The sequence below is a fragment of the Drosophila santomea genome, chromosome 3R, assembly GCF_016746245.2.
Source record: "Drosophila santomea strain STO CAGO 1482 chromosome 3R, Prin_Dsan_1.1, whole genome shotgun sequence".
NCBI lineage: Eukaryota > Metazoa > Arthropoda > Insecta > Diptera > Drosophilidae > Drosophila > Drosophila santomea.
Genome location: NC_053019.2, coordinates 8873741 through 8899170, shown reverse-complemented (window position 1 = coordinate 8899170; position 25430 = coordinate 8873741). Strand labels below are relative to the sequence as shown.

At 48.1% G+C, this 25430-nt stretch overlaps 6 protein-coding genes across 11 annotated transcripts; 3 read left to right on the top strand and 3 right to left on the bottom strand.

The window, feature by feature from the left end:
* The first annotated feature begins 30 nt into the window (after positions 1-30).
* On the top strand, positions 31-1931 carry LOC120450909 (protein Red). The gene is made up of 2 exons (XM_039634162.2): positions 31-1706; positions 1767-1931. The coding sequence occupies exons 1-2, from the start codon at positions 120-122 to the stop codon at positions 1845-1847; spliced, it is 1668 nt and encodes a 555-aa protein (XP_039490096.1). The 5' UTR covers positions 31-119; the 3' UTR covers positions 1848-1931.
* LOC120450908 (jmjC domain-containing histone demethylation protein 1) lies at positions 1851-12569 on the bottom strand. 4 transcript variants are annotated; one of them, XM_039634158.1, is made up of 6 exons: positions 12417-12569; positions 11273-11508; positions 7031-7191; positions 5400-6778; positions 4573-5333; positions 1851-4506 (listed from the first exon to the last, which is right to left on the bottom strand). In XM_039634158.1, the coding sequence occupies exons 2-6, from the start codon at positions 11414-11416 to the stop codon at positions 2899-2901; spliced, it is 4053 nt and encodes a 1350-aa protein (XP_039490092.1). In that variant the 5' UTR covers positions 11417-11508; positions 12417-12569; the 3' UTR covers positions 1851-2898. The 4 variants fall into 4 exon arrangements, with proteins under 4 accessions (XP_039490092.1, XP_039490095.1, XP_039490093.1 ...); XM_039634161.1 differs by having other exon boundaries at positions 12469-12568; XM_039634159.2 differs by lacking the exon at positions 12417-12569 and adding an exon at positions 11606-11724.
* Positions 12570-12823: 254 nt separating this feature from the next.
* On the bottom strand, positions 12824-14228 carry LOC120453603. Its single transcript, XM_039638369.2, has 2 exons — positions 13920-14228; positions 12824-13860 (listed from the first exon to the last, which is right to left on the bottom strand). The coding sequence occupies exons 1-2, from the start codon at positions 14084-14086 to the stop codon at positions 13305-13307; spliced, it is 723 nt and encodes a 240-aa protein (XP_039494303.1). The 5' UTR covers positions 14087-14228; the 3' UTR covers positions 12824-13304.
* A 293-nt stretch (positions 14229-14521) lies between these two features.
* LOC120453324 (bifunctional methylenetetrahydrofolate dehydrogenase/cyclohydrolase, mitochondrial) lies at positions 14522-22580 on the top strand. Of its 3 annotated transcripts, none has more exons than XM_039637983.1 (3): positions 14522-14695; positions 21440-22227; positions 22293-22580. In XM_039637983.1, the coding sequence occupies exons 1-3, from the start codon at positions 14682-14684 to the stop codon at positions 22418-22420; spliced, it is 930 nt and encodes a 309-aa protein (XP_039493917.1). In that variant the 5' UTR covers positions 14522-14681; the 3' UTR covers positions 22421-22580. The 3 variants fall into 3 exon arrangements, with proteins under 3 accessions (XP_039493917.1, XP_039493918.1, XP_039493915.1); XM_039637984.1 differs by lacking the exon at positions 14522-14695 and adding an exon at positions 15733-15883; XM_039637981.2 differs by lacking the exon at positions 14522-14695 and adding an exon at positions 16323-16564.
* On the top strand, positions 17080-20908 carry LOC120453320 (nuclear factor NF-kappa-B p110 subunit). The gene is made up of 2 exons (XM_039637977.2): positions 17080-18474; positions 18810-20908. Exons 1-2 carry the CDS (start codon positions 17569-17571, stop codon positions 20823-20825), a joined length of 2922 nt encoding a protein of 973 aa, XP_039493911.1. The 5' UTR covers positions 17080-17568; the 3' UTR covers positions 20826-20908.
* Positions 22581-22800: 220 nt separating the features above from the next.
* On the bottom strand, positions 22801-25347 carry LOC120453323 (parafibromin). Its single transcript, XM_039637980.2, has 5 exons — positions 25019-25347; positions 23800-24943; positions 23476-23638; positions 23269-23410; positions 22801-23199 (listed from the first exon to the last, which is right to left on the bottom strand). The coding sequence occupies exons 1-5, from the start codon at positions 25147-25149 to the stop codon at positions 23163-23165; spliced, it is 1617 nt and encodes a 538-aa protein (XP_039493914.1). The 5' UTR covers positions 25150-25347; the 3' UTR covers positions 22801-23162.
* Between the last annotated feature and the right edge of the window lie 83 nt (positions 25348-25430).

Genomic DNA, 25430 nt, shown 5'->3' with positions numbered 1-25430 from the left:
ACATCGAAAATATTGAATTCTCCGCTACGCTGGCAACCCTAGCAATGAAAACCAAGAAGAAGCACAGTTTGTAAATATAGATTTTCTCCGCGAGTTTTCTTTTAGAAAACTTCTTCGCCATGTCGGATGCCCACTTGGAAGCACCGCCCTCGGTGCGTCTGACCAACGATGACTTCCGCAAGCTGCTAGCCACGCCCCGGGCTCCGCCTCCTGGCTCAGGGACGAGCAGCACATCCGCTGGAGGATCTCTGGCCACGGCTACCTTTGCCACACCCTCCGCCGCCCCCGGCACGACAGGATTAAGTGGTGAGAAGAAGAAGGGTCAGAGCAGCAGCGAGCGCAATGATCTGCGGCGCAAGAAAAAGAACTTCTATGCGGCGCTCAAGAAGCAGGAGGATGTGAAGCTGCAGGAGCTGTCCGAGAAGTACAGGGACCGAGCACGAGAACGACGTGATGGCGCCAATCCAGATTACGTGAACGTGAGCACACCGGGGCACGGAAGTAGCACCAATGCGTATCGAGCCGTAGCACCAGATATGAAATCCGGAATCGATGCCCAGGAACGAAGAAGACGTATCATTCAGGAGTCCAAGTTCTTGGGTGGTGACATCCAGCATACGCATTTGGTGAAGGGTCTTGATTACGCCCTGCTGCAGAAAGTGCGCTCCGAGTTGCACTCCAAGGAAGCAGAGGAGGAGGAGATCGCTGCCGCCGTCGCAAGGGAAAAGCTCGCCGAAGCTGCTGCCGCCGCCGAGCAATTGGAAGCGGAGCGCCGCGAGTCGGAGGACATTAATGCCATCAATGGTGCACTGGCCCGCAATATCTACAATCTGGTACAGGCAAGGCGTTCGAAAGAAGTTCCCCGCAATGAGCTGTTTGCTCCAGGACGGATGGCCTATGTAATCGATCTGGACGACGAGCTAGGAGAATCGGATATTCCAACCACACTGAAGCGCTCCAAGTTCGAGGTGCCGGTGTCGCAAGAGGATGTGGCCACGCTGACCACCAATGACATTGTGATCAACAAGCTGTCCCAAATCCTGAGCTATCTACGTGCCGGCGGTCGCAACAAGAAGAACAAAAAGCGCGACAAGGACAAGCCGCTCTTCTACGAAAAGGAGGTGGAAAACATACGCGGATCATCCGGCAATGGTGGCTCCAGTCGGCACGCCACCTCCTCCTCATCGAACAAGGAAGGGAAATCATCAGCTCCCTTGGGCGACAATATCTACGATGATATCGGGGACTATCAACCCAGCGCCACGCGAGCGGAGCGAAACCGGCAAGAGCAAGGAAAACCAGCCCCCTCCTACTTTGGAGACGGCCCGCCGGAGGTATCAGAGGAGCCGATAATCTCCAGTATTCCCCCGCCACCCAAGATATCGAAGGCTATGGCCGCACGGTTCGCCGAACCCGAGGGCTACGCAGAATGCTATCCCGGACTGGAGGAGATGAACGACGCCATCGACGACTCGGACGATGAGGTGGATTACACCAAGATGGATTTGGGCAACAAGAAGGGGCCCATTGGACGCTGGGACTTTGACACGCAGGAGGAGTACTCCGACTACATGAGCACGAAGGAGGCGCTGCCCAAGGCCGCCTTCCAGTATGGCGTCAAGATGCAGGATGGCCGCAAGACGCGCAAGAACAAGACGGAGAAGAACGAGAAGGCCGAACTGGATAGGGAGTGGCAGAAGATTCAGGTAAGCATACGCCAAAGAATTTAATAAACAACAAAATATTTGCTCGCCTGTATCATTTAGACAATCATTCAAAAGCGAAAACTGCCCAAGGACGGCGGTGGTGGCGGCGATGAACCCGATTACAAATCCGCCAAGTACTAGAAATTCTTGAAACATTATTCTATATTTGCAATGTAATTTTGTAAAACATTAAATATAAGTATGCTCGTACTTGTATTAATCTTACATGCTCTCAAATATATTTTAGCAACGTTATCACTAATTTAACTGCTACCGGAGTGGGGGGCTGTGGGGGCGTTGGGTCCTTAGGGAGCTTGGCAGGTTGACTTATCGACTATGTGCGGCAATAGCGCTGGTACAGTGCGTCTCGGAACTGTAAGACGCGCAAAGCGAGTTTAATTTGCATCGAGTAAGGCCAAATGTGGGGAAGTTTAAAAGAGGTTCGACATTCAAATAAAATCGGTCTCATCATTTGCTGGCACTGCTCTTCCAGTCCCGAAACGCACCGCTTGTGATTCTCAGTTGCTGTGCGAGCTGCATCTACTTAAGCTGGATGGGTGCACCTAGTGCTGCTCTCTAACATGTAACGTTTCCTGCATGCTTAGAAATATGACACTGATTAAATGTAATTACCATCGCGGGAATGCTATTCTTAATCACTACGCTAAGTCCGAGTGTGAGGATGGTGGGCCTACGTGTATAAAATGGGGTTCGCTTGGGGTGGCATCTTTCCACTTCGGAAAAACCGAAGCTCAGCCCTTCACACTGCCTGGAGTGGTTTGAGGAAATGGGTGAAACAAAGGTGAAAATGAGTAAACGGAAAATAACATTTCTGATTACCTATCTTCAAAAAATATTGCAGCAATTTCCAATCTAAATATGTTAATAGATCTGATTTAATAAAATACCTAAAAATATTGAAACCGTGAAAATGGATTGTTCTTCGAAAAAGGACAGTTTTGAGATTCTCTGAAAGTATCGGAAAAACAGACCTGGACCTGAACCTGAACCTGAACCCTATCCTGACTAGCTTAGCATTTAAGAACATAACCACACGCAATGCAAAGGGCCCGACGACTCTCTTTGGCTTGCATTCCGGCGAGGATTGGGGGTGCTGGATCGGGGCTTAGAAAGTGTGCTGTCCTAATGCATATGATTACGATTGATTGGGCCTTCTCCAGCTGTCAGTGGCTCAGTCGTGGTGCCAGCTCCTGGCTGCTGTCGTCGAGTTCCTCCGCCTTCGCTCCACCAGCTTGATGTCCCTGACACACAGATCATGCTTGGAGTTGCTTGCGAAGCGAATCACCGACTGGGTGCTCACTTGGGGCACATGGCGCAGGTCCAGCCAGATGAGACCTTCGCACTTGGCCAGGTGCTCCAGAGCGTTCTCAGATACGAGCCGGCAGGCGCTCAGATTAAGCTCCGTGAGACGGGCGATGGCTGTGGTGGAGGTTCCTATTTGTGCCACGCCCGCATCCGTGATACGTTGGCAGGAGGAGAGATCCAGGTGCCGCAGATACGGTAACGACTGAGTGATATAGCGCACAGCCACATCGGAGATATCGGTTCCCGCCAGCTTCATTACTTTGAGATCCCTGAGCCGCGTCTTCGAGTCACTTAAGCCAGGTCGCGAATCCTTCGGAGGCGAAAGGATGTCCCTTATGGCAGCATCATTCAATCCCCTCACAAAGCTGAGATCCAGAGTTTGAAGCGGTGGACAAAGGCAGGTGTGCAGTGCCAACACTGCCTGGATGGGGCAGTTTTGCAGCGAAAGATTCTTGAGCGCCGGGAGGCGTGCCACCAGCCACGCCAACTGCCTCTTGGCGATCTGCGTCCAGTCCAAAATCAGATGCTCCGGCTGCCTGCGCACAATCGCTGTCAAAAGTGATGCTGACATCTTGTGCTCGGAGCAATTCATTTTCTTCCACAAATCGGGATCGACTGCCGCGTTCGACCATACCTTGCACACTGAGCAGCAGGTGACCAGCGTGTCCTGCGGAAGGTAGCGAAAAATGATCTTCAGCACAGTAGGGTCCACGGCCAGATTTTGTGATGAACTGTGGTGCTGATTGCCCAAGCCGTTGGAGCCGCTCAATCCTCCGTTATTGGTTCCTCGCTCGCCGTTGCCAGCTCCACAGGAGTTGGCACCGCTTTGATTGCTGCCATTACTGATTCCATTGGTGGCGGATGCGCTACCTCCATTTCCACTGGACGAAGAGGAGCCGGTTCCACTTGCTGGCCGCACGACATACTGGGGTTTCTTCAGCACTCGCGTAGATGAGTTCAGCATTTGCTGGGCCAGCTGTGATCGTATCGAGTTCTTCTTGCGCGAACCACCGCCGCCGGCACTTCCACTCCACTGATTGGTGGATATATTTGCAGTACCCGTTCCTCCAGCGCCCTCCGCCGAAGAGCCGCACGGGGCGTCATTGCTCTCGTGCATGCTGCTACTAACGCTCGTTCCATCGTCGCTCTTGCGCCGTTTCCCTACTTTGGACTCGCCACCAATGGCATTGGGTGAGATTCCGGGCGATGGGGTGTCGCAGCTGTTATTTCGCTCCGTTTTAACCTCCAGCTGATGGTGGCGCTTCATCCCGTGTTTCCAATGTGTCATATGGCCGCTGACGGTCCCCGATTCCATCTCCGACTCACTGGTGAAGACAAAGTCATTATACTGGCCCACCGGGGGCGGCAGCAATGCAGTTCCATCCGCGTGGCCCTCGGCACTTCCTCCTGGACCATGGGAAACGGAAACGCGACGCACTTCTGAGGACTTCTGACGTGCTCGGAAATGGCGAGGCTGTACAAAAAAAAAGTTTAATTAGAAAGTCGTAATAAGGAATCAAGTGCTCAGTAACAATCGTACCTTATAGTCGTAGTTTTTGCCGGAGCGACAGCAGCTGGGACACTCCCAGCTGTTTGGCAGATCTTCATTTACGATTCCCTTGGCATCCGCCGCATCCTCTGTCCCATCCAACTGCGAGAGAGCACAGTCCGGGTGAGCGATTTCGTAGCACACGGAACACTCCATTAGAGCGGAGGGCCCATCGGCGGAAGCCAGTTGCTTGGTTTGCGGAGAGACTGGTGTCTGGCGCCAGCCATCCAGATGGCAGTAAACACACTGCGCGGTGACCGGCAGCATGGGCGATAGGCACTGTCGCATCATGCACGTTTGCTTCGCCCGACCAGGTCCTCCAAACTTGACCATATCCATACAGAAGGGGCAGGTGCCGCAGTCGGAGCGCTGGCAGGCAGCACAGTTCTTGCAGCGCGTCCTGCGACGTCTTGGTTGTCCGGTACCGGTCAGGTTTGGCGACAACTTGGCGCCACCCCCCTCTGGAGAATGACAGTTGTCCACGTTAAGGATCCCTCCAACTTGTCCTCCTTCCATGTAGCTTGAGCTGGTGGCAATCACACTAATAGCGCCGCCAGCTCCTGGGCCTGGGCCCATTCCTCCACCGGTAGGACTATGGCTGCTTCCCACCGCCGCAGATCCTCCCACTCCTGCAACTGGTCCACCTCCCCCAGTGCTGCTGCTTGCAGCGGCTGCCACCAACGCGGTGGCCAAATGCATCTTCTTGGGTGGGCGATACTTAAGCGTATCAGTGGGCAGGGCAAAGGTGGCCTCTGTAATATAAGCATAGAACAGTATTACTATTTTCAGGCAAAATAATTAAACATTTTCTAACGCACCTGGCTGCGATCCGTGCCCACCAACGGCGACGCCACTACCGTTCTCCAATTGCTCCTTCTTCATCACTCCGTTACTGTACTCGACTCCAGCCCCCATTCCGATGGCAGATCCCACTCCAGTGGATTGAGATGTATCCGATTCGGCCTCCCTGGCTCTGCCCGCCTCCAATTGCTGCTGTTCCCGTATAACCTCTGCATTTTTGTGTGCGATTTCCTGCTTTATCTCCTGCTTCACCCGTGTGCGATCATACAGCAGAAAGGGGGGCTGCGATCCTGGTGGGGATTTTAGCACGGACACACCAGTTATGGCGAGATCTTGCTGATCCTTGCAGTGACGCTCGACCAGCGATCGGACGTCTTTGATGAGGGCCACCGGATCCAGAACCAAACTGGGCACATTTTTCTTCTGCGGCGGCAGATCGTACAAGTACATAACGATCTCCTTCAGTCCAAAGAGCTCGTGGTGCGTAAGATGAGTGTGCGGACGGGCAGCCATTTCATCCTCGCTCAACGAGGCCTCACCTTCCAGATGTGAGTGGCCCAGAAGCGTGTGCACATAGCGAGCGAGGACGTACCACAGCATCTCCGTGAAGAAGGGGTACCGGAACTTTTGCGGCACTTTCGTGCTATCCTCCACACTGGCGGTTTTAAGTTGCTTCACTATCCCGAAGGAGTGCAGGAAATTTCCGCCAAATACGAGGGATTGGGTGGGCGTGTAGACCGCGTGTATCCAGCCGGTGGGTATGAAAAAGGTGTTCCCCGCCGTTAAGTAAACTCTGGCACATTTCTCCACTGTATCGCCGAAGAAAATGTCTGCCTGTTTGCCAGACAGAACCCACTTCTCATACAACTGCAGATTGCGGTCGGTGGGAGGAATAAGCCAGAATACTTTGCTCCCTCTTAGGATGTGATACCAAACGGAAGTACCGCCGAAATCAATATGGAAATCCGTATAGCAGTTCTTCACTGACATCAGGCAGTACTTCTGCACCTTCGGGTACATCATGCCGCCCAGCAGGTTGGTGCCCTCCCGCTGGGCGTCCTTCAGCTGCTTGGGCCAGACCACATCCACCCAGTCGATCTGCCGCACAATCTCCGGACCCTGAACGAACCTGTCCAGACGGGTGTGCGAGAATTCCAGCGAGATCACGTTTAGCAGGCGGTCCTTCTGCGGACTGTCATAGTACTGCTGCCACTCCTTCATGGTCATCTGCAGGTTCTTCTGCGTGTTCACGTCCATGACGTCGAGGAGCCGCCTGGATCCCACGCACAGTCGCACATCGTTCACTGTAAACTCCTGCGGATCGGGCATTCGTAAGCCCAAGCCCGCTTTGTCCCGGAACAACAGCGGTATGTTGAAGCCGTGCTGTTGCAGGAAACTGCATGGAGCAAGAGAAACCCAATAGAAGTTTAGGATTAACGATCAGCATAAATCTGTGCTTAATTAAAAGCTATACAAAATCGACACGCTTACTAATCTCAGCATGACGATCTCATTCTATAACAAACTAGAACTACATCCGTCGTTTAATGTAGGTCATAAAACAACGCGAAACGTATCCGTTAGGTGGCAACCGATAATCACCGCCGATTAGCAAGCGATAAATATTGCAAGAGTTAGAGATACTTACGCGACGGTGAGATCGCATCCGCGCATCTCGCGCACCATTCCCGCCTGCGCGAACTTTGAAGATTCGAGCTTCTCGGCGACGCTGAATCCGCGCGTCCCCTCGCCATCCTCGTCGCCCAGCGACCATTCCTCCAGGTAGAGCTTGCGCTGCTTCCTCTCGCGCTGCAAAGAGAAAGAAGAGAGTCAAATACAGTTGAGTGAGTGAAGTACTAAAAATACATCGACTGAACGGAAGGCTCTGCCTCTGCCGCTGCCTTCGCCAGCGACGCTGCTGACGCCATCGATATGATTCACTTGTCACTCTCTTCACCACGGTGATTTGCTCCCTCGGCGGCCAACCACACCCCCAACGACCCTTGCCATCACTTTCTCTAGTCGTTTGGAGGACTCTCCCGCCTCTGTAATTTCGATTTCATTTGCTCGCCGATAGGGATGTCAATACTTTGAAAACTATCGTTTATAAGAATTCGTGATTCCAAATTAAATACTATTTAATTTTTTTTTATTATAGCATTAAAAAAGTCAACAAAATATTAAAACGGTTTAATTTTCTTTGAGAAATTTGTTAAGAACTTTACTATTTAAAAGACAACGGAATTCGTTCAAGAAAATAAATAGAATGAACAGACAAGCTTATTTTGATTGATTTATATATTAATCACCTGGTGGGGCCAAATGGGTTCAACTTTGTGAGCGTGAGATTTCCTATCGGCTGCCACCGACGAACCTAATTAGAGAGGGAGTCCAACGAGAGCGAATCGGAGAGCCAAACCAATTTAGAGAGACCGACTAAGTGGGAGAGCATCGATGAGGAGAGCGAGCAGACAAAAATCTATTTAAGCAACATGCTATGCCCACATTTTTTCAATCGGAAATTTTCGGCCACGCCGCTAGTACGTTCGATTTCCCAAGAAAAGTCGAAAATAATACGCATATTTTGTGGGGGTACTTGAAAATTCAAAAAATATGTTAATGGTCTTAGGATCGATTTGATGTTTTCACAGATTTTTGACAACGGTTGATGAGTTTTGACCGCAAAGATGTCCGTTTTCCATTAGATTCGTATGTCATACTTGCATGGTAACCCTTTTAGTGATTTCAGCATTTACTCAGAAAATAATGCGGTTTATAATTTTTTGATTATTTTAGCAACATTCAAATAGTAGTAGTGTTTACTTATATAAATGGGACTCTCTAGGTAAACACATACGTATTCTACAAAATGCTTTCAATTATGCCTTTCCGCCCCATATTTATTTCCTCCAATACTAGTTTCAGTAGGGTAGGCTTTTCCGTATCACCCAAAGGGGTGGCAGCACTGCTTGACAGAGGGCAACGGGATTCGCGTTGTCCACCACGACCTGCTCCGCTCTTGGCATCCCGCTCGCTCCTCCTGTTGCTATTGCTGTCTCCCTTCAGTGCGCATGCACTTTGCATGCGAATGCTTTGTTGATTTTCTTTCCCTGCTTTAATTTTTGCACTGGTGGTGGTGCATCGCCGGCAGAGAGGCAAAGAATCTGAGAGATTGAGAGATGCGACGGGGATTGAGATGAGAGACTGTTGCTCCAAGGAGCGGAGAAGAAACAACAAATTTGGAATACGAAATACGAAATGCGGAATGCATTGCCATGTCTCCTGCTTTGAGTTTATTTTGGCCGCTGCGAGTGTGGCGGGTTTGGGGCAGGGGGCGGTGGGAGCGGCGTGCTTGCAACGAAAAATCTATAAACATGGATGCGCCTGCCCTCGTTTGTGTTTGTGCTTGTTTGTATCCGCGAGTGTGCATGTGTGTGGCATATCCTTTTTAAGCGGCTTGCCCCACAGAAATGTTGAAACTTGTTTGGCATGTTCTAAACGATTTTTAGTGACTTTTCATTGTGGCCACGCTGTTGCTGCCGCGCGACTGTTGTTGTTTTTTTTTTCTCGGCTCAAAAGCTTGTTTTGGTGTCTGGCCGATTAACAATCGGCAGGTAAGGGAAAAAACAAAAACAACGATAGCCGCAAAAACACACTGAAAAGACAGCAGCTCAAAATATTTGTTTGTTCATTTTCACGCAAAATACTTTCAACGTATTCAAATTAAATTAAGATCTTCAGTTGCAAATAATATAACACGTTCTGGTACTTTCGATGACCTATTCGATTATCACATTTTTCTTTCCGTGTAAGAGAGGAAGCAACAACAACGATAGGCGCAGCCTCATAAAAAGTTGCGTGTAAGACAGAAACCAAAATCCAAATCCAGTCAAGTGGTTTCAGATTCTTGTTGTGGTGGCGTCACCTTCGCCCCACCACCCCAACCAATCCCCCGCCCATCAGGTGGCCACCTGGGCACCCTAATGTATTCTATTTAAGGTGCTAATTGCGGACCCTTATCTGCCATGTGCTCTGCGTGCTCCTCCTTCCGCTAGCCCCCTATAATTCTCCGCGTTAGTCACCATAATGAGAGTTCGCCCTCCCACTCCCCAGCAATCCATACATTTTTAATGGGCGCTCGCTCCCCTCCGCTTGCTTCCCAGCTTTTCACTTCAATACGCATAGATACCCAAGTCAGTGGGCGATAGGCTCTTCTAGCGACTGTTCAGATACCCTGCAGTGCGAATTAATTACGTTCCTGTGGCGGGAGATAATTTCAAGGTTGATATTTGGTTAGATGGCTTCCGAAAGAGATAGGACAAACAAAAGATACCATGCGCTACGTTTAAGTGAAATTCACTATTTTGATTTTCAAAGTTCTTGATTCTCTTGAGATGGCCACGTTTTGAAAAGGTTAAGTATGTAGATAATGACATGAGGTAATGACCAAGTATGTAAGTATGCACATGTGACACCTTAACGTGTTGCATATGGATACCCCTGGAAGGTAGGGTATTATTGCGTGCGGTGGGGGGGAGCGGGATTCCGCCGACAAGTGCCGGGCGGGAATACTTCGTCACCGCTCGCAGCGAACGGAAGGCGAGGCGACGAGCGCCAGCAGCTGCTGATCCAATTTTGGTGCTAATCAAATGCGCAGGCCGAGGGAACAGTGAACGTGAACTTTGCAAGTTGGCTGACGATATGAAATCACAGAGGCACCCCCTTGAAGCAAAACACCGCCACGAATACCCACGCCCACGTATCACTTTTCTGCACTGAAACAAAATTCAATGGAAGCAAGGTAGGTTTCGGGATTAATGTTCTGCAACGTTGAGCTTACGATGTTAAATTGGGAAATATTACACATCATTTTTGTTCTCTGTGTAAAGCAAGCATTGTCAACGTCAGCACTACTCCCGCTCTTCCTCTCTCGCTTCCTCTTTCTCTCCGTATGTAAATATGTTGGGCAACAACAACGCAACAATGCCCTGTTATCAACGATATGGAATAGAAACCGAAGCAGAAACACACCACACACAAACCCACCAGCACCCTCGCGCACACATATGCTCGCTCACCAACACACACACCAGCGGCAAATTGAAAACGAAATGCGAGGCAAACAACAACAATGGCAATAATAGCCAGAAGAAGAGAATAACAAACAGCGAATATGGCAAATAAAGCTCATTGCTTTCGGTCATGCGGCCTCAGTTGAGCTCCAATGCTCAACGGGCGCAAAGGAAAATTAAAGAGGCAGAAGAAAAGAAAAATAAAACAAGAACAGAGGGCGGCGAGTGCGAGAGTGGGATAGGGAGGGGGCGGGGCAGTCGGGTGAGAATGCATTTTATTTCCACCGATTAATGATGAGTTTTACGTTCGCTTCCACAACCAATATGCTATCTCTCGCTCGCACTTTTTGCCTTTGCCTTCGCCGATCATCAAGTTATTAGGGCTCGGCTCGGCGTGCTTATCATTCATGCTTACAGGTGAATTTCCGTATGGCGAACCACCCACATGGGTGGCTAAGTGGAGCAGGCTCATGACTTAGGAAAACGCATGTAATTGAGCAGCTATCCGCCTTCTTTTGACTTTTAAAGGAACTTAATTCAGCTCTTCGCTTTGTTAATAAGAGTGCAGTTAACTGGATAATTTCAGGTTTTCAGAGCACTGAATTATTAAAACGTGGACTTCCTTAATTCAAACATCTGGCAACAAACAAGAATAAACTTCCACTTATGTTTCGGTTTACTGATAGTTTTTTTTATCGAGTGAAATTTAACAAATGCACCCTAGGGGAGTACCACTGTAAGTTGTCGTGGCTTTATCGGTTATTGATAGTGTATGAACCGAGGGGGGGCAGGGGTAAAAGTGGGGGTGCGGTACTTACCAGTTGACGCCGCTGCACGCCTTTTGCATTTGGACTGAGATTGCCGTTGCCGTTATTGTTGTTGCCGCTGTTGTTGCCGCCGCTGCTATTGTTGTTGCTATTGCTCTTGGCAGGCGACGACCCCGTTTCAACGGCGGTGGACATCGCTGCCTTTTATTTTATACTTTTTTGTTAACGCTTTATTGTTGCAGCTCGTTTCTGGTTCCACTCGACGGCCTCTATTGGCCAGGCTCTAGCTGGAAAATCAGAGAATCGCAGATGAAGATGATGCGTCAGACGTTTACATTTACGTTTAGTGGCGTTTTCAAGCTGAATTGCAATACGTTGCCGCACCAACAAACTAATTACGCTTATTACTTCACACAAATTGAACGACCAGCGCACGCACACACACCCACACACAAACGGTCCGACACGCGACGCGGAGCAGCGCACAGGCACAAGCTCACTCACACACGATTGGCCGACTAATGAGAGGGAGCACAAGAGGTTGGAGCCCAAGAGCTCCGAGTACAAGAAACCCACCAGCCAGAAGCAGAGGCCCAGCCGGCAAACTCACCACGCGGCAAGTACAGAGGCTCGCCGGCCCAAGAGGGGGTGGCCCCCACCGCATGTGACGCTGCCCCGGGGCTACACCACTGCAAGGCAAAGAGAGCAGGGGGAGGGAGAGCCGCGAAGAGAGCGGAAAAACAAACCAGCGTGGTGAGTTCGACTCCGGCGACGCGTACTCGCGATACTCTCTCATTCGTGCATCGGTCAACGTGATGTTTTGCCATTCAACACACAAAAAACGCTCACTTATCACGCTCCACGTATATTCGCCACTTTCCCATGAACTTGTAATAAGAATTCTAAATTTGCACTTCGCCTCGTATCTAGTTTTTGTCAGATTTCCGCCGCTGCGGATGCGATTTGAGTGCCTCAGTGTGGTGGTGGCTCTGCCGTTCGCCTTGCTTTTGTTCTGATTCGGCTACTCGTTCTCCGAATTACAATCTTTTCGCTTGCGCCATGAAGTAAATTATAATTATAATAAATACGTATGGCTGTCAATGTGGAGGCAGTTCAACTACACTACACTAAACTTTTCACAGCACCAAAAAACGCACGCTCACTTTTTCCCATATGTATGTCATATAATAATTACCAAATAAACAATTATTTCACTTGATTTCTGAGCAATCCGCACTCGGACGTACTCGATTTTTTCCGTACGCGAATCGCTGAAAAATTCTCCGGATTCCGGACAGCGGCGCTGCGATCCGACCTCTTTGCTGGTTTTTTACAGTATGACAGCAGCCAGAGCGTTGGCGAACACCAATATATCAGTGCGACCGCCCTGTCCAAAAATACCAAATACCGAACTTCATTATATAACTATTTTAAAAAGCAATCAACCAGTTCTTTTAACGGAAAAACTAACTTAGCAAAATTTATTAAATAATTGATATAAAATTGATACAAAATCTGACTGCAGTGATCATAATTATCTATTGTATATAAATAATATGTTATTGTAAATAACATGTATATTAAAAACAATAGCGTACTCGATTAAGTTTACGGAGTTTTATTTAAGACCATTGCAAAAATGTCGTATTTTTCTAACTTTAGTAATCAGCAAATAAAATCCACTCTCAAAAAACACAATGTAAAGTATATTTTAATCAGCTCGTTTGACCCACTATACTGCACTCGCCTTCTGACATTTCTGGAGACATACATTTGTGTTTTAAATAGTGCTTATAAATTGATGTAAAAAGTATAATGAATTAGTTCCTCGAAGAAAAACTTTTCTTAAGCCAGGTGTTCGTTTGACGTCCGCCGTTGAGTCTCTCAAAAGTCATCTATCTTGCTTTAAATAACGAATATTCCGGAACATTCCAGATTGAATCACATACATCTATCTATTTTCAATAGTAATACAAATTAAGGAGGCGGAGTATTCTTGCATGCTATCAACTGGGTTCTTACGGTTACGGACATACAAATCTATACTTTTATACTTATGCTTTAGGGTTTTATATGGCTATCGCTACAGGTCTTCGTCCATGTGCTCCTGCTCAGACTTGTTAAGGTTCACGCTGCACGTGTTATTGTTCTCGAAGAACTCCAGATCGTCGTCGTAGTCGTCCAGCTCCTGGACCACCGGTGGCCCAGACATGGGTGCTACGATTTGGGGCGACACAATTTTCGTTCCAGGCATCGGCATCTGAAGGGGCGATGGCTGCCAAGGCACCAAGGCGGTGCAGGGACGTGGTATGGATTTTATTAGCCACTCCGGTGGTATAACAGGTGGTGCAGAACCGGGACCCGTTCCCGGCTTGAGGCCATCACAAATCACAATGCGATTGGCATTGCGCAGCTTTTGCTCCAGTTCCATGGCCGCCATTTGATAGGCGGGATTGGGATGGTGGGTCTTCCCGGTGCTGGTGGACGGTATATCATCCGTGGCCAAGCCGCCCGCAACGCTGGCCACGCTGTTGTTGTTGCTGACAACGGCCGAGGCGGATACATTGATCTTCGGATCCAGCGATAGACCGCTGAAATGCTGGGTGATCCTCTCCTCGGTTATAAGCATTTTGGGTGGTCTGCAATGCATTTTATGGTTAGTATATGATGGGGGTGTTGTATGTAGGATATATCTTACAGCACTGTCGGTGCCGGCTGCTCTGATTTTCGCTTGTGCTGCCATTTTACCAGGTCATTCTCCACCGGATTGCCGAAGGAGCTGCAGCTCCCGAATCCGAACTCCATGATTCCGCCCGGAGGAGGCGCATTGAAGGGGAAGGACTTCCGCTTGCTCTGGGGCTTCATCGCCAGTCTGTGGGCATGAGAAATGCGGCTGCGTGGGCAATAGTTATGCAAAGGAATGGTGTTCAAAATTGCAATGGTGATTCGATTTGCGACTTCTTGTTTTCCTTTTCACGGCAGTGTGCCCAGATAGCGTTGGTAGAAATACGGCAAATAAATTGCAACACCACTTGCACAGCTTGACCGTCCACACTCAACAAATAATCTTTGGGTTTACACAAAGTCGCTAATTAAATAATTTTTATTGTCCATATGCAACTCTATATTCGTTTTATTCTAGGTCTTTGAGAAACCCGCGATTTTGCCACCCTAGGAATATTTATTGCTTAAGCCGATTTCGAATTTTCGAACTCAAAAGGTACTAAAAAATACCCGTTGTAAGTGGCATATAAAGCCTGCGGCGCGCTTCATTTAAATATTCAAATGCGACAAGTGCAAAAGCAAGTTCTATTTTAGAATTCTCTTAAACAAGAAGTGTTACATTATTTAACAACATTAAAAGTGTATCAGTGGAATAAACGCTTAAAGGACATTTAATAAAATACAATAAATTAAACATTCGAAGTTATCAAAAGAACATTTTAAACTCCATTTCAAAATGCGATTCACAAGGTGAGTTTTTAACTATGTTATTTGTGATAACCATCGAATATAGTATATAAATTATACTAAGTGCTTCTCCCACTTATATTATTATTTTGAAAACTTTGATTGCAATGGAAATGAAAGGACAATGTTTTCCAAAACATTTGTTTTGAAAATTTTGACAGTACTTCAGGAATAAATCGCAATAATTTCAATCGCACATCCCTGCAACACAATTATGTATATAGCAGGCAACCGGTCAAAAACAAAGCAGAGTGAAATGCTCAGGGAAAAATTCCACTCTTAAATTAAATAAGGCTGTCATAGCATGCTCACGATTCAACACTCCCATTGGGCAGCCCACTCGCACTTTCCTCGGGTTATCTCTTTTCGAAAATAACATGTTTTTCAACCCAAAACGGGAGCAATCTTCGTCCGCGAACAACATTGTTAATGACGCCTGCATTGTTTTTACTCCACTGGCTAAAAACAAAAATCGCCAGTTACCAGGCGTTTGTGCATCAATTCCATAACTTATGGAATAGGTAATGGGCGATCAGGGGGCTGAACTCAAAGGCTTATCAGTGGGAGACGTTGGTGGCGGCCCCCTGTGGAGCTAATGGACGTCACCGGCCAATGGAATCTCATGTCATCTTTTAATCTTCGAGTGCAGTAATCGGAAATCAGATTTCGTCATCCGCCGCGTCGAAGAAAAACAATCTATTGAAAAATAACTCGTGTTGGAAATTTTACAACAGCAAATATTTCCAACCGTGCAACTGATTATAAAAAACACAAAAGAAATTCTCCACGTGTTTGCGATTTTTATAAATAAATATTTGTGCACACAAAGCGCACTTTTCTAAAATGGGTTCAGAAAGAGGCATATTTTGTACTTTTTTAAAAGTTTTCGCCTTTGTTAGAAGACAAATACCCGATTCCCGTCTGGGCGATATTACTAGTTCAATACTTTTATCGGTAAGTGTTGAAAGCTTCTCTCGCAAGCAAAAACTTCTAAGTCGCGCTCTCTCGCACACGCATTTCAGTGCGCTTGAGCGAAAAGCTTTTATCCAAAATATACAACACGTGCGGGGCCCATTAAAAGATCGGTGTTGTTTTATACAGTCCATCGGTATCCGACAATCAGTGCAGTTCGAATTTTCCATAAGGAAAATACTTCCAATACACCCAGCCCACAAAGCAAGTCACAAAAAGGTATGCTGCTGGCCAAAATCGGCTAATATTAAGCCCAAAAAATTTGGAAATTGTCATTACATAGATTTGACCTTCGAGAAAATTTGAATAGCCGTTCTAAAGACACGTTTGCTTTTTCCCTTTATCCGCATAAAAGTGCATTTAGGACTAATTTTATAGACAGCTATTTAAAACTATAGAGTCTAGACCAATACTAGTGATTGGAAAGTCAAGACCCCGATTTGTTTATGTTTTTCCTGCTAATTGATTATCAAAATAAACAAAACTCATCGTCAACTGATAAGGTGAAAAAGCACTAACACACTAACATTCACAAACACACACCTTGGCATGGCAACAAGAGGAAGAGAAGAACGCGAAGTGAGCAGATTGATTAACTCATAAAAAAAAGTGCAACGGGATTAAAAATACATATATACTTTAATTGCAGCCTGGCAACAGGTCAGCTGTTGTATGTGTGTGTGTGCTGGTCCAGTGGGAGTGGAAGCTGACTGAATCGCAAATTACATACATATGTATGTATGTATATAGTTCAGTGACGCATGCTTAGTCTTTTATCACTTCGCACAAGTGCCTTTGGATAGAAAAACATTTAGGTGTTTGTCTAACGATGCTACGACGTTCTATAGGATCCATTGCGGTCCTGGCTTCCCGGAATTATGCCGGAAAGTCAGTATCCAGGTGTGTATGTTAATAAAAAAGTGAATCGGGTTCAAAATAAAACGTGATATCAAATGAAGAAAAACAAAAGCATGTGCTAGAGATGTGTGCGTGACGTAAGTGCATTACAGGAGAAGCTTATGAAAAGCTTTATACAATGTATTCTTTATATTCTAAAGAAACTTTCAATAATCTCATTCGGTACTTGTGTATAAAGGCGTTGTAAAAGCGTTATTTTAATAAAAATACAAATTATATATAGAATTAGTATTATTTTTTATTATAACACTATATATATATATTAAATTTTTAAATAAATTTATAATATTTAAGCACAATGGAAGCGAACAATCGCTTACGTTCCCATCCTTAGATTTGTAGAACACATGATTCGTACGTTGCCATCCAACTCAATTACCTTCCGGTGGCAACTCTGCCATGTTTTTATTTTAGTGTGTGTGCGGTGTGTTGAAATTACATATTCAAATAAATTAAACCTTAGTTTCCGTGAAAAGCTGACCCAAAAGCTCGGCGCAGATAGCTTAAACCTGTTATCAGGGCAGTGAGCGTTTTGCTCGCGACTCGTGAGCGTTATTATTTGTGTTCGCCCAGTGCTTCGCTCATTTTCGTTCCAGCATTGGCGTACTGAAGTTCCCCGATTCGCTGCGGCGACATTCCATGCATTTGCATCTATGTATTAGTTAGCTAAAATACATATAAACAGTGTGTGATTTCGTTGTGTAAACAACACCCGCGAATCCAGAATTCCGTACATGTTTATAGTATTGCCGATCAAAAAAATCACACTCGAGTGGTGCGCCTGAAAAACCCGTGAGTCATCGCGACGTGGCTGCCGCAGATAATTTCCCATCCGCCGAACATCGGGGAAGTACCTAAAACGAATGGTCAGCCATCGGTGGAGCTCGTTTCGATCATTAGCGATCCGATCGGCGAAGGCAGCGGTACACTTTTGAGTTGTTAAGACGCAATTAATTGGAAATATCGGATATAGATAGACTACGAACATGAATCAGTACTACGACCTGGACAAGGGTAAAAATGTGCTGTTTATGAACGATGCATCCAGCACCAGTGGCTATAGCAGCGGTAACTCACCCAACTCCACCACCCAATCCTTGTCGCCAGCCCACTCCCCGGAAACCATGGCCCTGCAAACGGATTTCGCCAATCTCAATTTGCCCGGCGGCAATTCACCACACCAACCGCCAATGGCAAACTCACCATACCAGCATCAGCTGTTGAACAACGACGGAATTTGCCAATTGGATGCTACCAATTTAATCAACTCCGCTGGCGTTGGTGTCGGCGTTGCTAATGTCACCAGTTTCGGCAACATGTATATGGATCACCAGTACTTTGTGTCCGCTCCGACCACTGTGCCACCGGCCCAGCACTTCGGATACCATCAAAATGGCCTGGCGTCTGACGGCGATATCAAACACGTGCCGCAGCTGCGGATCGTGGAGCAACCGGTGGAGAAGTTCCGTTTTCGCTACAAAAGCGAGATGCATGGAACACATGGATCGCTTAATGGCGCCAACTCGAAGCGGACGCCGAAAACTTTCCCGGAAGTCACACTGTCCAACTACGATGGACCCGCCGTCATCCGGTGCAGTCTGTTCCAAACGAACTTGGACAGCCCACATTCCCATCAGCTGGTCGTGCGCAAGGACGAGCGGGATGTGTGCGACCCGCATGATTTGCACGTGTCCAAGGAGCGCGGCTATGTGGCCCAGTTTATCAACATGGGCATCATACACACCGCCAAGAAGTACATATTCGAGGAGCTGTGCAAGAAGAAGCAGGATCGCTTGGTCTTTCAGATGAATCGCCGCGAGTTGTCCACCAAACAGATCCAGGAACTGCATCAGGAGACGGAGCGTGAGGCCAAGGACATGAACTTGAACCAGGTGGGTAAACCAGCGTGCAAACAATGTGAATACGTTTACATTTGTTATTCACACATTTAATTGCTCACTTGAGACTGCTTAATTCATTTAATTATAGCTTCCATTTGACACCTTTTAGTCTCTTTGGCTAAACGGGCTGTTAACTGTAAACTATAAACTATCTATTTTAATCGCTTACATGTGCTTTTCAAAAGCTATTCTACAGTTCATGAATCGAAAGAATTTCCTTAGTAATATAACTAAGCAATTTAACAACGAAGCAATTAACTTACTGAAAAGCAAACAACCAACCAACGAATTTAATACACTGACTAATTCTTATGCGCCCATTTTAGGTGCGGCTCTGCTTCGAGGCATTCAAAATAGAGGACAACGGCGCATGGGTTCCACTTGCACCGCCTGTGTACAGCAATGCGATCAATAACCGCAAGTCAGCACAAACTGGAGAGCTGCGCATCGTCCGTCTGAGCAAACCCACTGGCGGAGTGATGGGCAACGATGAGCTTATACTGCTGGTGGAAAAGGTCAGCAAAAAGAACATCAAGGTGCGGTTCTTCGAGGAGGATGAAGACGGAGAAACCGTGTGGGAGGCATACGCAAAGTTCCGCGAATCGGATGTACACCACCAATATGCCATTGTGTGCCAGACGCCTGCGTACAAAGACAAGGATGTGGATCGTGAGGTCAACGTGTATATTGAGCTCATTCGTCCCTCCGATGATGAGCGCTCATTCCCTGCGCTGCCCTTCCGCTACAAGCCACGAAACGTGATTGTGTCCAGGAAACGCCGTCGAACCTGCTCCTCGGCAAACAGTAGCAGTTCGGGAACTGGCAGCTCCAATAACTCGCTGGATCTGCCCAGAACGCTGGGCTTGGCTCAGCCACCGAATGGCTTGCCAAACCTTTCGCAGCATGGTCAGACGATAAGTCAGGAGTTCGGACGCGACATGCATCTGAATGATTTAATGGATTCCGAAAATTTCCGCAAACTTATCGAGCAGAACTCTACTGATCTCGAGAAGATTTGCGACTTAGGCATGGGAGAGTTGGTGAAGGATGGCCATGGACGGGCGGAAGTGGCATCGGGTCGTAATCTCACCAGTAAATACTTGAACACCATATTCAAAATCTTCGATCAGGACCGCCGAACGCCGATGGAAAGCTCACACCGCCAAGTGGAGGAGCTGTTCACGGATCATGCCTTGAATAACGAAAATAATGACACGCTCTTGCACGAGGTGATTAGCCACAAAAAGGACAATCTGAAGCTGGCCATCAAGACGATACAGGTGATGAACTACTTCAACCTAAAGGAGCTGGTCAACAGCGCATTGAATGCGGATGGTGATAGTGCCCTGCATGTGGCGTGCCAACAAGATCGAGCACACTACATTCGCCCTTTGCTGGGCATGGGCTGCAGTCCAAATCAGCAAAATCATGCGGGAAATACCCCACTGCATTTGGCAGTCAAGGAGGAGCACTTGAACTGCGTGGAAAGCTTCCTTAATGGAGTGCCAACCGTACAATTGGACCTCTCGCTGAAAAACGACGATGGTCTGACGCCTTTGCACATGGCCATACGGCAGAACAAGTACGATGTGGCCAAGAAACTGATCAGCCATGATCGGAGCTCGATTAGCGTGGCCAACACAATGGATGGTAATAATGCTCTGCACATGGCCGTTCTGGAGCAGAGTGTGGAGCTGTTGGTGCTCATTCTGGATGCCCAAAATCAAAACCTTACCGACATCCTGCTGGCACGTAATGCAGCCGGCTATACACCCTTAGAATTGGCCAGGCACAAGGCCAATGAGCGGGTGGTAAAGTTGCTGGAGAATGTGTATCCGGAGAAGGGGGAACTGGCCATGACCTGGATTCCACGTAAGGTCAAAGAGGAGATCGATACATCATCGGACGAAAGCAGCGATGCTGGTCAGCTGGAGATCAAGTCCGAGGAAATGGACATCAAAACAGAGGACGAGGAGTCGGTGGAGCTGGACCTAAGCAGTGGTCGTCGAAGAATGGAGGTAGATTCAAGTAAAGACACGGAAAAGGAGCAGGACCCGCTAAACAAACTGCGGTTGCTCCTCTCGAACGAATTCATTTACGACCAGCTCTGTTCGCTGCTGAATAAGCCCTTAGGATACGGTTCCGATCCCCAAGAGCCCAAATGGAAGCACCTAGCCCGCCAGTCCCATCTGCAGCAGTTCACCTTCATATGGCTGGGTGCGGACGGCCTGTTGGATCACGTTCGAGAAAAAGGCGCCAGTGTGGAGTTTGCAACCTTTGTTCGCGCCCTGCAGGCAGTCGATCCGCAGGCTTACGCCCTGCTGGATCGAGACTTACGTTAGGCTTTAGGTTACCCCATCCTCTCTCGGAGATGATACCACTTGCTTGTGTATTGAATGTTGATCAATAAAGTACCTTAGATTTACATCTACTTATCTATATAAACACGCCTCTTATAGAATGAAAAACACAGGGGAATTAGGATTCTTGCTGAACATAAATATTAGCATTTATTTATTGACCCTTAATATTCCCGGGAATCTGTAGTCTAACTATAAGCAATGTTTCCACGAACAATTACAATCGGTGCCCTGCATGAGATCACGAGCAAAACTGTATCCATCGATAGCTTAGAACGCAGCCATAAAAAGTACATTCTGAGAACGGGGAATCACCTAGAACACTTTCCACCGCCGCTCGCGCACTTCACTTGGTAATCAAGTGGGTGAATCACACGATACACTTATGCGTCCCAGTGTGCGATCTGGGGGAAGTACTGCAGTGCAACCGCAGTGACAGGCGGGGATTTACCAGAGAGCCTTATCAGTGGGCGACATTCCCCGTTTATGACCTTTCTTACTATGCGAATTCAGGAAGATAACTTTTACTAAATGATACTTTAAGGAATCCTGCATTATTCAATTTCATCCAATTCAAAAATATGCTCCCATTTCAGCAACATGGCTCAAATCATCGATGGCAAGGCCATAGCCCAGGAGGTGCGCACCCAGCTAGCACAAGAGCTGAAGGGAATGGAGGCTGCTGGGTATCCAAAGCCCCATCTCACGGCCGTCATTGTGGGCGAGGATCCGGCTAGCGAGAAGTACGTGGCTAACAAGATGGTCGCCTGCCGAGAGGTGGGCATCTCCAGTGAGACGAAGAGATTGCCCGCCTCCACCACGCAGGAGGAGCTGCTGCAACAGATTGACGATCTGAACAAGAATCCGCTGGTCACGGGGATACTGGTGCAGCTGCCGCTTCCCGAGCACATCAACGAGCGCACCATCTGCAATGCCGTCCATGTGGACAAGGATGTGGATGGCTTTAATGAGGTCAACATCGGACGTACGGCCCTGGACATGGATGCCAATATTCCGGCCACGCCGCTCGGAGTCAAGCGACTGTTGGAGCACATGAAAATCGAGACCTTTGGACGTAATGCCGTGGTGGTGGGGCGATCCAAAAATGTCGGCCTCCCGATGGCCATCGTGCTGCACGCGGATGGCAAGTATGCCACCAAGGCAATGGATGCCACGGTGACCATCTGCCACAGGTACACACCGCCCAAGGAACTGGCCCGCCATTGCCGGCAGGCGGATATCATTGTGGTCGCTGTGGGCAAGCCTGGACTGATCACCAAGGATATGGTGAAGCCCGGAGCCTGTGTCATCGACGTGGGCATAAACCGCATCAAGGACGAGAGCACCGGCAAGTTTAAGCTGGTCGGAGACGTGGACTTTGAAGGTGAGCTGCTGATTCGGATGAGATTGAATCTTTTCGTAATCCTCTTGTCTCTTATCATTTCACAGAAGTTCGCCAGGTCGCCGGCCACATCACACCGGTTCCCGGCGGAGTTGGCCCCATGACGGTGGCCATGCTGATGCACAACACCCTGAAGGCGGCAAGGAGGCAGTTCGACGACCGCAAGTCCTCCTGAAGATACGGCGGGAAGTGCCACAGAGTACTCTGTGCTATAGTATTTTTATTTAATCGCTAACCTATATAAGAGAGTAAAGTTACTGACCACCAACTAACATGACGATTGTACACTTCATATGAACGTATTTCGCAATATAAACAGAGATAATGAAATCTTACTACTATGGCGTTGAAACGTTTGATTTGCGACTTCAACAGCGGGCGGTATGAACACGTTCTTATCGTGTTGAATATGAATATGAACTTTAAAAAGGTAAAATAGTTGCACGTAAATATCCTTGATGACAGCCAAATAAATGCCAATTATGTTACCTTCTGGTTGCATAACCGAAACAAAATGGCTTGTAACTGTTTATTATCACTAAGAATACAAATTACTTGGTTTCGGATCCGTATCCGTGTGTTTTATAGTTTACATTGTACAAGTCGAACGAAAAACTTTTTATCTTAACCTCTAACTGCCTATTTGGGCCTATTTGCACCATCGCAGGCCTGCGACTTGTAATGCGGCTGCCAAAAGCGAGAGAGTCCTGGACAGGGATTAATCGGGAAATTGGACTGGCCAAATGACCCAGATTCGGCTTGGTCTTTCTTACGGAAGTTGGGCGCACACTGTTGCATACTTGCGTCGATTGTTGCAAAGTTACAGACTGTTATATATAATGGTAACTACTTCGGAGTGGGATTGGAAACTGTGCAGGTGTCGTTATTCAGCAGAACGTTTAAGTATGCGGTGAGGGTTAGAACCGCAGATCGGGCTTGTACTTGGCCATATATCTAAAAAAGAATACATTTTAAATGTTTTGCAATGGGACAATAGTGGAATGTAACAATGTAGGCACTTACTTGTCCAAAGTTTCCCAAAATTTGCTGAGCACAGCCCGATCCAGATGCCGCTTGTTTTGCGAGAGTCGCAGCAGCGTTACAGACCAGCGCTCCACGTTCGAGTCCAATTTCAACTCGCTAAAGCACAAATGAAAAGCGCAAACTGCGGTGGGGAGAAGAGGGAAACATAGTGAATCAAATTCAAGAGCTTGGAGAGATTTTACTGACTCTTTGAGAATATCTCGACGGGATTGCCGTCCCAAGGCCAGCCCTTGAACTGCCACTGGGGTCCCATAACGAAGACGGCCACCACCCGTTGCCAGTCCTGTTGCGAGAGCTTGATGGGATTGTCTATCACCCGGTAAGACACAGTCTGATTGTTGCGTTTTCGCTATTTGGTGGGAATGTAAGAGAACGTAAATTAGCATTGGTGTATTCCACTCTGTTCTTTAATGGTTTAATAGGAAACTGAATACATCTTCGGAAACAAATGCCATAACACCTTTTGCTATATAAACCATTTGGAAGATAATTCGTCACATTAAATCGCACCTGTAACAGCACTTCGCTGTCGCGCTGGCAGCCTTGCAGCTTTTTCTCCGCGGTGGACATGAAGCGCAGCTCCTGCAGAACATCCTTTACGTTGAGCATGGTGATGAGGCTTGTGTTGGCAGACGGTATGATGATAATGGGGGTGCGAGAGGGTCGCTTCGATGGGCCGTTGGCGGGCAGTTGTCGGGCTTGAGCCGCAGGTAGCAATTCCTTGGGCCGAACGGCGGCTGCTCCTGGTATTCCGCCCGGTGCTCCCGGTAGGTTGTTGGCCTGCGCCTTACGCTGAGCCAGTGAGCCCTCTGTCACGGATTTCAGCGACATACCGTGGTATGTTCCGAGCGTGTCGATCTTAAAGCCCTCGGTCTCCTCCTTTTGCCGATTGAAGCGCTCCTGATCGTAACGATTGTATTGCGATAGCTGCGGCTGTGGCTTGGCTATTCGCGCCGGCTCCGGCATCTTGATGGGATTAGGCACTTGCGGACGGTTGCGTCCCTCCTCGCGCGCCTTGATGCCCTGCAGCATGGCGAAGATGTTCTTGGCAAAGATCTTGCCCGTGCTTTGCAGAATCGATGTTCGTGTGCGCCACTGTCGCTCTCTGCTGATAATGTCCTTCGTGGAGTCCACATCATAGTCCAGGATGGCACGCAAATCAGTGCCCATGGTCTCGTCATTGTCCGTCCTTTTGATGGTCGTTCGCTTGTTAGCCAAACGCTTTGCCTTGATGGCCGCAATCTTCTCCACGGACATCGTCTCGGACAGCGACTTGATGTTGTCCATGTTGACAGCGGTCTCCTTCTGGTTGACATCCCATCGGGCGGCCAGTTGCTCGCGCACCTTCTGCACTTGAGTCTCCTCAAAGCGCGCCTTCTTAGCAGCCACCTCAACGCTGGAAGGTTCACCTTCCGCAGCTCGTTTCACCTGGGTGGGGATCTCCAGCGGGGCACTCTTGTCGATGCTGGCACAGGTTGGCGTCTCTCCATTCAGATAGGCCAGGAGCTCTTTACGATCCGGCCGATTCACAGCGGGTATGTCCTCGGCGGCGCACTGTCGCACGTACACCGAGTGCTGCAGCATCACATTCTTGAGCAGGTACAGCAGGCACTCCAGCGTGTAGTACTCACGTGGAGCGCCCTTCTTGCCGGAGCTATGCGGTGGGAGACAAGTGTCAGAGAAAGTGGGTATGGCTGGCAGACTTAAAGATCATCCTGACGCCACTTACCCATATTTGAGATAGTTGGTCTTCACGCTCTTCGGCCAGGAGAACTCGCCGAAGATAATCTGGCTGTCGCGCTCGACAATCTCCTTTTTGTTTATGTTGTACTGCCGCAGCAGACTGAGCGGATCGGCCATCTTCTTGCCGGTTTTCTCTGTGTCCTTGGGCGGCGGGAGTGGTTGGTTGGTGGGGCTCTGGTCGGCCCGCGGCTGCTACGCACTTTGTAATCCGCGAAAGATATATAAACAAGTTCGATTCTCGCTTTTTATGGCATATTTTTCGCGTAGTTTTTTGCCAGAGGTTGCGTGGAGTGTGACCGCAGGCGAGGTGGCCAAAAATACCAAGGAATCGCTTGTCGTGTGGTATATATCGCCGTAGTTCCGCTTAATGAAAATATCGCATGAAATCACGGCTTTTC

Excerpts from the sequence above, each read along its gene's own strand:
- LOC120450909 (XM_039634162.2), top strand. The coding sequence starts at position 120 with ATGTCGGATGCCCACTTGGAAGCACCGCCCTCGGTGCGTCTGACCAAC. Across the intron at positions 1,707-1,766 it reads GGGAGTGGCAGAAGATTCAG|ACAATCATTCAAAAGCGAAA; the intron begins GTAAGCATACGC and ends TGTATCATTTAG.
- LOC120450908 (XM_039634158.1), bottom strand. The coding sequence starts at position 11,416 with ATGTCCACCGCCGTTGAAACGGGGTCGTCGCCTGCCAAGAGCAATAGC. Across the intron at positions 6,779-7,030 it reads GGATGCGATCTCACCGTCGC|TTTCCTGCAACAGCACGGCT; the intron begins GTAAGTATCTCT and ends TGCTCCATGCAG. Across the intron at positions 4,507-4,572 it reads GCAAAAACTACGACTATAAG|CCTCGCCATTTCCGAGCACG; the intron begins GTACGATTGTTA and ends TTTTTTGTACAG.
- LOC120453603 (XM_039638369.2), bottom strand. The coding sequence starts at position 14,086 with ATGAAGCCCCAGAGCAAGCGGAAGTCCTTCCCCTTCAATGCGCCTCCT. Across the intron at positions 13,861-13,919 it reads CAGCCGGCACCGACAGTGCT|ACCACCCAAAATGCTTATAA; the intron begins GTAAGATATATC and ends AATGCATTGCAG.
- LOC120453324 (XM_039637981.2), top strand. The coding sequence starts at position 16,494 with ATGCTACGACGTTCTATAGGATCCATTGCGGTCCTGGCTTCCCGGAAT. Across the intron at positions 16,565-21,439 it reads GCCGGAAAGTCAGTATCCAG|CAACATGGCTCAAATCATCG; the intron begins GTGTGTATGTTA and ends CTCCCATTTCAG. Across the intron at positions 22,228-22,292 it reads CGGAGACGTGGACTTTGAAG|AAGTTCGCCAGGTCGCCGGC; the intron begins GTGAGCTGCTGA and ends ATCATTTCACAG.
- LOC120453320 (XM_039637977.2), top strand. The coding sequence starts at position 17,569 with ATGAATCAGTACTACGACCTGGACAAGGGTAAAAATGTGCTGTTTATG. Across the intron at positions 18,475-18,809 it reads AGGACATGAACTTGAACCAG|GTGCGGCTCTGCTTCGAGGC; the intron begins GTGGGTAAACCA and ends CGCCCATTTTAG.
- LOC120453323 (XM_039637980.2), bottom strand. The coding sequence starts at position 25,149 with ATGGCCGATCCGCTCAGTCTGCTGCGGCAGTACAACATAAACAAAAAG. Across the intron at positions 23,639-23,799 it reads ACAGCGAAGTGCTGTTACAG|CGAAAACGCAACAATCAGAC; the intron begins GTGCGATTTAAT and ends CCCACCAAATAG. Across the intron at positions 23,200-23,268 it reads TTTTGGGAAACTTTGGACAA|ATATATGGCCAAGTACAAGC; the intron begins GTAAGTGCCTAC and ends ATTCTTTTTTAG.